The sequence below is a fragment of the Vulpes lagopus genome, chromosome 3 (assembly GCF_018345385.1).
Source record: "Vulpes lagopus strain Blue_001 chromosome 3, ASM1834538v1, whole genome shotgun sequence".
Taxonomy (NCBI): domain Eukaryota; kingdom Metazoa; phylum Chordata; class Mammalia; order Carnivora; family Canidae; genus Vulpes; species Vulpes lagopus.
The window spans coordinates 48785661-48799723 of NC_054826.1; the positions used below are offsets into that span (position 1 = coordinate 48785661).

The 14063-nt window shown below is 48.2% G+C and overlaps 1 protein-coding gene across 1 annotated transcript; it reads right to left on the reverse strand.

Moving 5' to 3' along the window:
* Window positions 1–204: 204 nt before the first annotated feature.
* DUSP1 (dual specificity phosphatase 1) lies at window positions 205–3261 on the reverse strand. The gene is made up of 4 exons (XM_041750446.1): window positions 2649–3261; window positions 2245–2390; window positions 1692–1911; window positions 205–1238 (listed from the first exon to the last, which is right to left on the reverse strand). The coding sequence occupies exons 1-4, from the start codon at window positions 3013–3015 to the stop codon at window positions 868–870; spliced, it is 1104 nt and encodes a 367-aa protein (XP_041606380.1). The 5' UTR covers window positions 3016–3261; the 3' UTR covers window positions 205–867.
* Between the last annotated feature and the right edge of the window lie 10802 nt (window positions 3262–14063).

A 14063-nucleotide genomic window follows, 5' to 3' on the forward strand; every position in this document is an offset into this window, starting at 1 on the left:
TCTGATATGAAGAGTTCAGCTGCAGTAACTGGTTTTCCATGACAGATCACACTTTTCTACCTCTCTGCGCTACCCAGCCATCTTGGAAGGGCCACCAAGTCATAGACCAGATCCTGAGACACACATCTGTGAGACCCCTGTCCAGATGGTTTCACTCACGGGAGAGGGATTAGCTGGGGCTTCCCAAGAAATAAAGCATTGAGATTAATAGAAATGCCATAATTTATTCTGTTGTATAAAAAAGTCGTCCTTATGTAACAAAATGTCTTCTTAAAAGAAGAAATATATTATTTCAGTTCATAAATAAACATACAACTGCTGACAACTAAAAAAAAAAAAAAAACCAACACTGGTGCTTTCCATCAGTGCTGAACACAAACCTGCTTAGGATGTATTTACAGGATATTACAGTACTCAAACACAAAAAAATTGAGGTATTTGGTTCTTCTAGGAGTAGACGTGGACATTTGTGAAGGCAGAGCACCTACACAAAAATAAATAAGGTATATTCTCATAGGTATGTGTCGTCAGGAATGATAATACTGGTAGGTATGTCAAGCATGTAGAGTTCCTACAAAAAACAGGAGCAAGCAAAAAGAAACTGGCTCATACAATGAGTCCTTTCTTTTCTGCCCCTTTTTGTCAGAGGGACTTGATGTACCCACTATATATTGGTCCCAAATGTGCTGAGTTCAGCAAACATCTTGATGCTACATCATCACTATGACTGCTTATGAACCCAGTGGAACTCGGGGTGAAATTAAATAAATAAGGACCAGCCCTCAGAAGCCCCTCCCCAGAGTTACTGCATTTCTCCTCAAGGAGCCTAGAGTCCCAGCGGGATTGGAGATCACCTCCCGTGGCCTTTCAGCAGCTGGGAGAGGTCGTAATGGGGCTCTGCAGGTAGCTCAACGCACTGTTCGTGGAGTGGACGGGGATGGAGACAGGGAAGTTGAAGACGGTAGTGGTGGAGGTGCTGCGGTCCAGCACAGCCATGGCAGGGCTCCCAGCCTCTGCTGAGCAGTGTGGAGCCAGGACTTGGGACTCAAACTGCAGCAGTTGGCCCATGAAGCTGAAGTTGGGGGAAATGATGCTTCTTCTCTGCTTCACAAACTCAAAGGCCTCATCCAGCTTGACTCGGTTAGTCCTCATGAGGTAAGCGAGGCAGATGGTGGCTGATCGGGAAATGCCTGCCTGGCAGTGGACAAACACCCTTCCTCCAGCATTCTTGATGGAGTCTGGAAAACAAAGCGTGGCTGGTTACTCAAGAGCTTAGGGGTACAACCCCAACCCCAGGCATAGGGTGCCTAAGAATTATGTGTGTCCTGTCCAGAGAACCACAACATCACCCCAAGCCAACACACAAGTGCTCTGTGGAGGCAACGAAGGCATGTGCAAAAAATAGCACGGGATTTAAACCAAGACCAGGCATCTCCACAAAGCAGAAGTGATGATCCTGGACGGTAAGTCGGTTCAAACTTTCTGAGCCTCAAAAAAAAAAAAAAAAAAAAAAAACTTTGAGCCTGTTTGCTAATTTGTTAAATGGGACTTTGCAGGGATGCTGCCTGCACCAACTTATTGAATGCATGGAGAAAGCTCAGGCGGATGTCATTTAAGTCCTTGCCACAGAGTTGGGCTCAGTGACTAAAATGTGGAAGCAAGGCAGAAGTCCCAGGCATCTGTCCATTTACCTATGAAGTCAATAGCCTCGTTGAACCAGGAGCTGATGTCCGCCTTATGGTTGTCTTCCACAGGGATGCTCTTGTACTGGTAGTGACCCTCAAAATGATTGGGACAATTGGCTGAGACGTTGATCAAGGCAGTGATGCCCAAGGCGTCCAGCATGTCTTTGCGGGAAGCATGATAGGCACTGCCCAGGTACAGAAAGGGGAGGATCTCCACCGGGCCACCCTGAAATCCAGAAATATCCAACACTGGTCAAGCTTTGCTCAAAGCCAATGCCCACACCCACAAAAACTCCCCGCTGGAAAAGTCAGTTTCAGATAACGGGTGAATTCAGCCCTGTTGTTGGAGCATAAACAAGTAGGGGGCTAAATCCATTTGCCTCAAGTTCATTTCTGTAGTGCCAGCAGTTAGACTCCGCTCCATCAGACCGCTTAACCGCGGGATAAACTACTAGCCCTGTGTCCCGTCCCTTACAAACCAGCAAGTTACTTTGTATATTGTCCCTAGCACCGCTCTTCCAGCTGTTCTTTACCCCCTGTGGCACGGTCCCCTACTAACCTGGTCATAGAGTGGGGTGCTGCAAGAACTGCACCCGGATTCGGTGCTGTCAGGGACGCTAGTACTCAGAGGAAGGCTGAGCCCCATGGGGGTCGACTGTTTGCTGCACAGCTCCGGGCAGGAAGCTGAGAAAGCTTCATAGCCTCCTGGGAAGACAAAGAGACACAGTCGTTTCCATTAGCATCCTCGGGGACAGGGCACCTTCATCCAGCACCCCCACCCACCCACCCGGGCTCAAGTTTTACCCCGGAGAGGCCCAGGCAAGTCTTTGTTCTTAGAGCGGAACAAAGCCAAGGCCAAGTCCCCGGAACAGGGCTCGCGCGCCCGCGCGCTCCAGGCGGAGCGGCCCGCAGGGCTGGGGCCCGCAAGGCCGGCGAGGGGCGCGGCGCCTCCGGGGGGCGTACCTTTGAGGAAGAAGACTTGCGCGGCGCGCGCCTCGCGGCAGAGCGCGCCCGCGGCCAGGGCCAGGGTGCCGTCGCGCTTGGCGCCGTCCAGGGCGGCGCTGCGCTCGTCCAGCAGCACCACGGCGTGGTAGGCGCCGGCCAGCAGGCGGCCGCGCAGCTCGGCGTTGGGCACGATGTGCTCCAGGCCCATGGCGCCCTTGGCCCGGCGCCGCACGATGGTGCTGAAGCGCACGTTGACGGAGCCGGCGATGTGGCCCGCGTTGAAAGCGAAGAAGGAGCGGCAGTCCAGCAGCAGGCACTGCGCCGCGCGCTCCCGAAGCAGCGTCCGCAGGCCTCCGGCGTCCAGGGAGCCCACTTCCATGACCATGACCGGCCCTAGCGCCCCCAGCGTGCCTGTCCGCGGGGCTCTGTCCTCGGAAGCCAGGGGCAGGGCAGAGGCTTTCGAGGAAAAGCCCGACCCTGCTTCTCTCTGTGCCGGACCCCAAACTGCCCTAAGACTGCGCGAGGGGGCGTCGTGCGGGGCCCTCGGCCGCCTCGGCTTCCTTGCTGCTCCCCGACTGCCCCTCCGGCCCAGCCACACTCCGCACAGCCCAGCGTCCTTCGCAGCGAGCTCGGCCCGGGGGGACGCGTTTATATGGGGCCTCTCTGGGGGCGGGGCGGGGCGGGGCGGGGCGGGCGCGCAGGGGGAGGGGAGTTGTTTGTTTGAATGGCGGTCACGTGGCCCGCGGTGACGTCACCCGCCCTGCCCGGCTTGGCGCCGGCGGAGCCAGAGGCGAAGACGTCATCGGCCTCGGAGCGGGATCCGCTGGCTGCCGGCTGGCTCGCGCCCCGGTCCGGCCGTCCGGCCTGCGCCTGCCGGGTCTCCGAGGATCCGGCCTGCGCCGGTCTCCCGGCCCAAGGGGAGCAGAGGTGGCGGGCGCGCTGCCAGCCAAGAGCTGGCCTCCGGGATCCGAGCGGCTGGCTGGGGAGCGGGCGGCAGGCCGCGGCCTCCCCCCCCCCCGCCCCCGCCCCCGCCCGCGCCCGCGCCCCTCGCGGCCCCCTCCGCCGCCGCCCCGAGCGGGAAGGGGCTTCCTGCGCTTTTGCATGCACGTGTGCCCCCTTTCGCTCATTTCCTCGTCACCCGTAGGCGCGGAAAATCAGGTTCCCCAGAAGCGATTTAGTTAACCCGGTGTCACAATGCTGGGGGTGGGGGGACAGAGAGGAACCTGAGATGAGGGTGGGAGAAACTGTAATACGTTTGCCCATGGGATGTTCCTGTTAAGGACAACCGAGGTGAGTCGGGGTGAGGTTCAGGGGAGTGTTCTCTCGTTTCCCAGACTTGCTCTCCTGCTACTTAAGAAAAACATTTAACAAGTAAAATGCCGTCCAGTCGAACCCCGCTGGGGTAAGTGACCCCGAATCATGTCGTTCCTATAGGACTTTGAGCCGAGAAAGGCGGTTAAGGGGAATGAAGTCGCAAATGTCGGGGCTGAAGGTGCCGTCGTGGACGGCGGGGTTCCGCGTTAGAGGAGGCGACACCCTCCCCCGGCGTGGCTCGACAGCGCCCTCCAGGGGTCACCGGGCATGTTTCTGGCCACGTTCGCTTAAAGACCGGTTGAGCTGCTCCATCTCTATTCCATAAATACTGTGTGGATGTCTACTGTGCGCTGGCCTCAGGGGCTTCGATCCCCACGCCCTGACTCTCGCCATCTATGTGGGTTGGATTCGAAATCCAGTCCTACGTGGCTTTAGGAGTCCGTGGCTGACGTTTGGGAAGACCCCGCGCGGCCACACGCGCGCGGAGTCCGAGGGAGGGCCGCCTGGGCGGGGGAGGGCGGCGCCGACGTGCTAGGTGCACAAACATAAATATTGCGCCATCCGGCCAGGGTGCAGAGTCAGGAACATTCTGCGGCTTCTTCCCCTCTCCGCGGACAGGGGGGATGGGATGGGGATTTCAAGGACCCTGTGTCGTTGATTTGGGGACTGTATCACCAGCGCAACTTCTGCATTTGCCTTGTTTAGCTTCTGTGTTCAGACACGCTCAAACTTTCTGCCTACATTCTAGAATAAAGTTCAGGATTGAGTGCTTTTTCTTAAGGGCGTTTTCTACCTTTAGGTGAACATTAAGGATTGCAAAAAGGTCCTCCAGATAATGGAAACACTCTCCCTGTATCTTTAAAAAGAAAAAAAAAATCTTTGTTTATACTACTTACTCAGCTGAGGAACTCAACATATTTTTTGCATTGAATCATAAAATGTTAGTTACAGCTGCTGACTTTTCACAGCATACCAACTTTATCTGCCCCCATTTTTTTTAAACCAAGTGCATTCATTATATCTTCCCTACCCACATTAAAAAAAAAATTTTTTTTTTTTTTACACATCTAGTATAGTGGTGGTGGCACAGTCTGGTCCTGGAGTCAGGTGTCTGCTGAGCTCTGTGGGGTTTTCCTCTTTATTCTTTTCTGGAAAGGGCATTGTTTGCTCCCCCCACCCCATGCTGTTATTTTGTTTCTGGGTGATGGCAGGCTAATCTCTTTCCTTACTGAGCCTCTAAAATCAACATCTGTAGAATGGGTTTGAAACTGCCTACTTTGTGGAGGGTTTGAGGCCCAAGTGAGAGATGGTAAGTGGAAGGAACCCAGACCTTACCCTACCCCTTCCCATTATGATTCACTAAATCTCTTGGTTTTCCCCTTCGCAGCAAGCAGTTCTTATATCCTCATGCCACTGGGTGTTTAAGGGTCTGGCATCAAGGCACTGGTAGGTGTGGTTGGGATGGGACAGAGGCTCAGTTCAGGAAGAGGTCTCTCCTTGACACCAACTAACACAATGGCTTGGATCAGGGGGTGTGGTGGTCAGGGTGTAGCCACTGAAGACCCCAGTCTAGGTAGTGGAGATGCTGCTGCTGGCTAAAGTTTGAGTCAGAGAGAGGCCTAACGTAATCTGGTCTATGGTGATGGGAATAGGACTGAAAATGTGGGCCTGGCGGGCAGAGAGGCATGAAGAGCATGAATCAATCAGTGGATACAAGTTGGGAGAGAACTGTGCCTTTCTGACCTGGGCTCTTTCCAATTTAAGATGTGCTTAAAATTAAACCCAGAGGCAGCGGGAGGTAGTAGGGAAGGTTTGAACTCAGAAGGCCTGGCCTAGACTCCCCACCCTCAATGTGTGGCCTTGAATAAAGTCACTTCCCCTTGCTGAGCCTCCACTCTTCCTGTGATGGCAGGAATGACAAGTACCCTGGGACCGTGAGGGACTCCATGTAGCCAGGGATGGCATTACCCTACAAGCCCTGTCCAAATCCTTCCCTCAGACTGGATTTTGGATCTGTCCTGGGGTCACAGGAGAAAGGGTGGCACTCTCACAGATTACGGTCAGAAAGTGGCCCCAGCTCACTGTCTACTCTGCGAGCTTGGGCAAGCAGCTTAACATATGTGAGCTTTGGTTTCCCCATTTGTTAATTTGGAATCCTATCCATCTAGAACTAAGTAAGAATATGTGTGAGAGAGGCCTGGGTGGGTCACACCCCAGAATGGGTGCTCTCAGGAAGGGGAGCTGGCTTCTGCAGGTCATGTTGTCTTTCAGAATCCACAGGCCTTTAACAGTGCAGTATGGCAGCTCCTGCCTTCACTCAGTACCCTCCATGACTCCTTTCCCACCAGACCCAAAGTATACCACCCCGGCCTCCCCCATCCCTCCTGCCCAGCCCCACAGTACCGTCATTGAACTCTCTTACTCTCTCAGCAAACTCCATGAGCCTGTGTGCTCACCCCCATACCTTTGCTCACACTGCTCCGCCCGCCCCCACCAGGATGCTGTCCCCTCTGGGCTCAGCCATATCTTTCTGATCCTCCAAGACCCAGCCAAAGTGGCATCTCCATGGAGCCTTCCCTGGTTTCTCCAACTTCTCCTGCCTTTCGGTCCTGGAGGACTTTGGCCAAACATTCCGATTATGTAAAAGTGTCTTTGATCCTTATCTCACCCTCCCTGAGTTACTGGAGGGCAGGGATTGTTTTTCTCATCTTTGGACCTCCACACCCTACTACCTGGGATGAAGCCATGGCATATGGTAGGTTTGTAATCTGTGGCATTGTGGCAGAACGCTTTAAAAGCATACCAGGGGCAGCCCGGGTGGCTCAGTGGTTTAGCGCCGCCTTCAGTCCAGGGCGTGATCCTGGAGACCTGGGATCGAGTCTCACGTCGGGCTCCCTGCATGGAACCTGCTTCTCCCTCTGTGTCTCTGCCTCTCTCTCTCTCTCTCTCTGTCTCTCATGAATAAATAAAATTTTAAAAATCTTAAAAAAAAAAAAAAAGCATACCATTGAAAAGTATACAAAGAGAAAGGGTCAGGAATGGTCATTTATTAAGCATCTCCCCTGTGCCCCCTGCATTACAGTATCACCCAAAGAACTAATCAGTGGCCCTGTGAGGTGGTGGTTCTCCCCATTTTATAGGCAAGGAAACAGGCTCAGAGAGGGAATGCGCCCAAGCACATGATTATACAGCTAGTAGTCATCAGACACAGATCCAAAGCCTGGCTCTGTCTCACTGAGAGACAGAGCGGGGCCCAAGCCTCCTGCCATAGGAACCACTCTATTAAGGCCTCTGCCTGTGCAGGTCCCATTCCAGGCAGTGCTGGCTGAAGTCTCTGAGTCCCTGCTTGCCTGGAGCTCTGCTCACTGGGCAGAAGGGTCCCTGGCAACTGTCCTGGAGGGACCCTGAACCTCTGAGGACCCCTGAGTCAGGCCTTGGTGTCCCTACTGCCCAAAGTCACTCCCAAGTGGCTCCAAGTCAACTTGGGAGTTGGGTGAGTCACAGGTGGGGACCACTTGACCCATCTTGAGGGGCTGGCAAGGGGTGACTTCACCCTCCATGCCCAGACAGTTAGGACAGAGCCAGCTCCTCTTGCACAATCCCGACAAACAAATACCAGGGTCAGGCTTGAGAGGGCCTGCAGAGCTGCATCTTCTGCATCAGCCCCCTCCTTTGAGAGACAAGGGCCCAGAAAGATTAGGCAATCTACCCAAAGTCACACAGTGTTCAGAACATTCTAACTTTAGTCAGCATTGTGAGAGCTGTGTGTTCAAAACCCATAAGCATTTATCTTTGGAGGGTGGGGTTACTTTCATTTTCTTCCTTATAACTCTGTGATTTGCATTTTCAACATGAATGTGGAACTGTTGTAATGAGAGCAAAAAGTTAAAAACATTAGAAGGCAACCATATTTAGGGTCAACCATATTCACCTTATTTAGGGTAACTTGTTAAAGACAAGTTACAGAGTTAGACTGCCTGGGTTAGAATCCCAGCTTGACCACTTATCAGCTGTGTATCCTTGGGCAAGTTACTTTACCTCTCAAAGACTCTTTCCTCATGTGTAAAATGAGGATAATAGCATCTTGTACCACCTCACACATTCAGAATGGCTAAAATGAACAAGTCAGGAAATAACAGATGCTGGAGAGGATGTGGAGAAAGGGGAACCCTCTTATACTGTTGGTGAGAATGCAAGCTGGTGCAGCCACTCTGGAAAACAGTATAGAGGTTCCTCAAAAAGGTGAAAATAGAGCTACCCTAGAATCCAGCAATTACATCACTGAGTATTTACCCCGAAGATACAAATGTAGTCATGTGACGGGGCACCTGCACCCCAATGTTTATAGCATTAATATCCACAGTAGCCAAATTATGGAAAGAGCCCAGATGTCCATTGATAGATGGATAAATGGATAAAGAAGATGTGGTATATACACATAGAATGGAATATTACTTAGCCATCAGAAAATGAAATCTTGTTATTTGCAAGGGTGTAGATGGAACTAGAGGACATTATGCTAGGCAAAGTAAGTCCATCAGAGAAAGACAATTATCTATAGGCTCTCACTCATGTGGAATGTAAGAAAACAGAGGATCATAGGTGAAGAGAGGAAAAATAAAACAAGACAAAATCAGAGACAAACCATATAAGACTCTTAATCATAGGAAACAAACTGAGGGTCGCTGGAGGGGAGCGGATGGGGAGATGGGGTTACTGGGGAATGGGCATTAAGGAGGGCACATGATTTCGTGAGCACTGGGTGTTACATAAGACTGATGAATCACTGAACTCTATCTCTGAAACTAATAGTACATCCTATTTTAATTAATTGAATTTAAGTAAAATTTTTTAAAAAATGTTCATCATTAAAAAAATAAAAAAATAAAATTAAGCATCAGGTGTTAAAAAAAAAAAAAAAAGCATCTTGTGGGGCCAATATGAAGAGCATATGGGACAGGGATCAGTAAACTACAGTCTCTGACCCAAATCAAGCCCATTCCCTCTTTTGGTACTACCCACAAGCTGGGAATGGTATTTACATGTTAAATGGTTGTGGGAAAAATCAAAAGAAGAATAATACCCTGTGTGACACTTGAAAGTTGCATGAGATTCAAATTCTCTTGTTCATCAATAAAGTTTTATTGGGACATACCCACACTTGTTGGTTTACATATCCCCTGTGGCTGCTTTCACACTGCGATGGGAGGTGAGTAGTTGTGACACTTTATGCTTCACAAAGCTTAAGGTGTTTACTTCTGTCCTTTTATAGGAAAAGTTTGCCAACCTCTGATATGAGATCATGAATGAAAAGCACTTTAGAATAATGCCTGACACAGAGTGTTTAGTAAACTTTATTATTAATATGTGGATATTTATAAACTCTTCTTACCCTAGGATGTGTTTAAAAGCAGTAATTGTTGAGGTGCATGGGTGGCTCAGTCAGTTAAGCATCCACATCTTGATTTCAGCTCAGGTCATGATCTCAAGGTCATGAGATTGGGCTCTACCCTGGGCGTGGAGCCTGCTTAAGATTTTCCCATGCTCTCTGCCCTCTGTCTTCCCTCTTCTACTCTCTCTCTCTCTCCCCCTCTTTAAAAAAATAAATATAAGTAAAAGCAGTAATTGTTTATATGTTTCATTGAGTGTAAGGCACATTTTTTTTATATTTTAGCTTTCCTCAAAGTGGAATGTGACTTACAATCAGAGGCATATCACAATTAGTTGACATAGTTAATTGGTAGCATTTTTCTTTTTTAATGGTGCATAGATTAATGAAAGGGCCTTAAAACTGCTGACCTCTTATATCCAGTAGAATACAGTATAGTAACAGGTTTAAGATGGACAGGAATTAAAACACTGCATGCATTCAATTAACAAATATTCTGACAGGGACATACTTGTTAATAAACACGTACAACCCAGGTGCTAAGGGCTAGGGGTACAGATGGAGAAGGCCAAAAACCGGACCCCTACTCAGCTAGGAGAAGGTTATGAGGGAAAGATGCCCAAAGGAGGCATGTCTAACTGGAGACAGAAGGACTGATGTAGAATAGAAATGTCTGGATGAAATGCCTCTGAGAGGTGGGCTTTGATTATTGACCACTTCCCTCTGGGAGCCTCAGTTTCCTCCCCCTGAAAAATGGGACAGCAGTAACCTCAAGAGACCAGCTCTCAGATTTGCTGTGAGGCCAGATGAAGCCCCAGCAGCCTGTGTGAACAGTGTCCATGGCTGATCATTTCTGTCTTTCCCACTAGCTTGGGAGCAGGGACGTGGCTTCTTGCCTCTCTTGGCCCTCAGCATATACCTCAAAGCAGGTTAATTGAACAAACATATGAAGATGAGTCCAGGAGCTCAGGAGAGGGACCAGGAAGTAGCAGGGCCTCTATGACTCAGGCAGGCCTGTCCCTGAACCAAGGACACAGTCTGCCAACATAGCCCCAAGCCACGCCCGGGGCTGCCAGGGGAACTGATGCCATAGTGAGAAATGACACCTTTCTGTTGTTAGTTAATTTCTTTTAGACAGAGTATGAATTGAGACATAATTTCCTTTTCATAATTAGAAAACACTAATTAACGTTGGAGGGAGCAAATGAGATCATGGTTGGTCCACTCCAAACCTCCCTAAAAGAAGGAAGGGAAAGTTGTCTGGAGTATGTTCAGAGTCATAGGTGAAGACTCAAGATTGGTGGATCACACTTTTGTCTTTGTGGGTAAATTATTTAGGGGCAATTATTGATAATCATTGCCAATCTCTGTTGAGCACTTGAGCTGGGCCTGGTGCTTGCCAAGTGCTTTATATTCATTTCCCTGTATGGCCATGACACTAACCTGTCAGACAGGTCCTGCTACCACTCTCATGTGAAGAAATAGAGGAACACAGGCCCAGAGAAGTTAACTAACATATCCGAAGGCACACAGCAAGCAAGTGGCTCAGCTGGATGGCTCATACTCATTCTCTTTAGTCCTTTGTCCTTATCTTTCCCCAGCACACAGGGGGTGTGTCATGGGGGTGGTGTGTTACACTATTTCACTGTTTATTTCTTGGGTTGGTGACTTTTAGGGGGCCAGTTCTAGGTTCCAAAGGAAAGGGAAGAGAAAATATGCCCCAGACTTGGGCTTTCTGCCTAGCCCTCCCTGACTCACTGAGCCACATTGCACAAATGACTCATTCATTGGCTTTTACCTCAATGGGTTTGGCCACCCATTGAGAATGAAGTCACACCTCCAGCTTTCCAATGCATTCATTGGCTCGGTCATCCAACTTCAGGCAGGCAAGAAACAGGACTTGCTGGGCTTGCTTGGGGTCAGGGGTAGGAAAGCATACAAATCCTTCACCATGTCCTGAAGTTGTGACTAGACTGCTCACTTCTGGCCTAAGAGATCCTCCAAGGGGCCTGTAGTAGGCTGCTAGGGCTGCTGTAACAAAACACAACTAGCCCACTGGATTTATTTTAAATTTTATTTTTATTTTTTTAAGACTTTATTTATTCATGAGAGACACACAGAGAGAGGCAGAGATATAGGCAGAAAGAGAAGCAGGCTCTTCACAGGGAGCTGGATGTGGGACTTGATCCCGGACCCTGGAATCATGACCTGAGGCAAAGGCAGAAGCTCAACCCTGAGCCACCCAGGCATCCCATAGCCCACTGGATTAAAAAAAAAAAAAAAAAAATTGTCTCACAGTTCTGGAGGCCAGAAGTCTGAGACCAAGGTACAGGAAAGGTTGGTGCCTTTTGAGGGCCAGGAAGGAGAATCTGTCCCATGCTTTTGTCCTAGTGGCTGGTGGCTTGTTCACAGTCTTTGGTGTTCCTTGGCTTGCAGGAGCACCATCCTGACCTCTACCTTCATCTTCACGTGGTGTTCTCTCTGGGCTCATGTCTATGTCCAAAGTTCCCCTTCATATAGTGACACCAGTCATATTGGATTAGAGCCTAACCTAATGACCTCATTTTAACTTAATTACCTATGTAAAGACTTTCTTTCCAAATAAGGTCACATTCTGAGGTACTAGTGGTTAGGGTGTCAGTATATCTTTTGGGAGGGACACAACTCAATCTATTAACCTGTGCCCCCCACAAAAGCCTCCTGATAACATGTTCTTGGATCAGATGTCTCAATAAAGATGTCCATTTGGCCCAGGTAAATATATCCATTTCACATGATCTTCATGAAAATACTGAGGATTTTTTTTTTTTTTTCCTGAGGATGGTTTTTAAATTTTTTTTCTTGGAGTTAAAAAAGGTGATCCTGGAGTTGATATGAAATAATAAATAATCAAGAATAGCTAAGAAAACTAAAAAAGAAGAGCAGTGGGGTGGAGGTAAGCCCTACCAGATATTTTTAAATGCCATAAAGTCCTATAATTAAAATAGTATAGCTAGGAACATGAATAGCCAGATAGAGGGGAAACAGAATAGAAAATAAAACAGAATAGAAAATCCAGAAATTTACCCTACATATGGAAGTTTGATGTATGACCAAAGTGGCATCCCAAATCACTGAGATGTGATGAACTATTAAATAAGTGATCCTAGGACAATGGCATAGCCATTTCAAAAAAAAGGTAAAAGTGGACCCATACCTCACCAAACACTAAATACCAAATGAACCAGAGATTTAGAATTTTTATTTATTTTTATCTTTAAAAGAGTTGTCATTTATTCAAAAGAGAGAGAGAGAGCACAGGAGCACAAGTAGGGGGGACGGTCAGAGGAAGAGAAAGAAACAGACTCCCCATCTAACAAAGAACCTGAAGCTGGGCCAATCCCAGGACCCTGGGATGACAGCTCTAGTCAAAGGCAGTTGGTTAACCACTTAACCTACTGAGCCACCCAGGTGCCCTGAGATTCAGATTTTTAAAATGAAACCTTACAACTTGTGGGTGAAAACATGAAGAGATTCCTTTACAACCCAGGGGTGAGGAAAGCCTTTCAATTTAGGAATCAAAATTCAGAAATAATAAAAGAAAAGTTTGATGGGAGGGGCAAAAAAAAAAAAAAGAAAAGTTTGATGAATTCAACTACATAAAATCAAAGTAAAATTTTTCAAAAAAGCTTTTCATGGTGAAAACAAACAAAAAACCACCATAAGCAAAGTTACCAAATGCAAATGGAAGACAAATCTGTAACTTAAAGACAAAGAGTAATTTCCCCAATATATAAGGAGTGATTAGAAGTAGCGATGAAAAAACCAAAAATATGATTTTAAAATGGACAAAAGCCACGAGCAGATAGATCACAGGAAAAGAATTGCAGAAGGCCCCTGAACATGTTAAAAAATGCTCACTCATCATCATAACAAGAGGCCAGAAAATTATAATTACACTGAGAGATTCTCATCTATCAGATTGGCAAAAATCCAAAATTTGATAGCACCCTCTGCTGAGACAAGGGAAATTTGACCATGGGCTGGTTGTTAGATGATATTATGGAATTATTAATTTTGGTGGTTGCTTAGGAACATATCTTATTCTTAAAAGATGCACGCTGAAGAATTTAGCAGTGAAAGATCATGATGTTAGTAACTTGCTCTAAATGTTCAGCAGAAAACACAAATCGACAAGACAATGGCAAACCATTAACAGCTGTTGAGTCTGTGCGGCAGGTAGAAGGGTGTTCATGAATGGTAGGCGGCCAACCTTTCTGTATGCCTGCAGTTTTTCATCATGAAAGTTGGGGTCCAGTCGCATGGCCTCTAGGTGAACTCCGGGTGAAGTGGAAGCTTCAGTGAAAGCAGCCAGCTCAGCTGAGGCGGTAATAATTGTTAACATGATCTAATGCTTACTGTGGGGGCCGGGCAGTATTTCAACAGCCAACTCATTAATCTTCATATTGCCCTCATGAGGAGGTTCCCATTTACAGATGAGGAAACCAAGCCCTCAGCGATCTGGTAACTGTCAAATCCATGGAGCTTTGTACTCCCCCCGCTCTCCTGATGGCTTTTCAACTGATACATATGCCAGACCCTGAGAATCATTAATAGGGCGTGGAGAAACAGCCTTAAATTGGACTAAGTTATTAAGTTGGACCAAGTTATTTTACCTAATGAGTCATCCAAAGAGTTAACGGGGATCTTCCTGATGCATCTTACAAGCACTAGCTATTTTTCAGAGCTAA

Bases quoted from the DNA above. Each gene is read 5' to 3' on its own strand.
- DUSP1 (XM_041750446.1), bottom strand. From the start codon at position 3,015: ATGGTCATGGAAGTGGGCTCCCTGGACGCCGGAGGCCTGCGGACGCTG. The intron at 2,391-2,648 runs GTACGCCCCCCG...TTGTCTTCCCAG, and splicing joins GCAAGTCTTCTTCCTCAAAG to GAGGCTATGAAGCTTTCTCA. The intron at 1,912-2,244 runs GTTAGTAGGGGA...TCTGGATTTCAG, and splicing joins GCACCCCACTCTATGACCAG to GGTGGCCCGGTGGAGATCCT.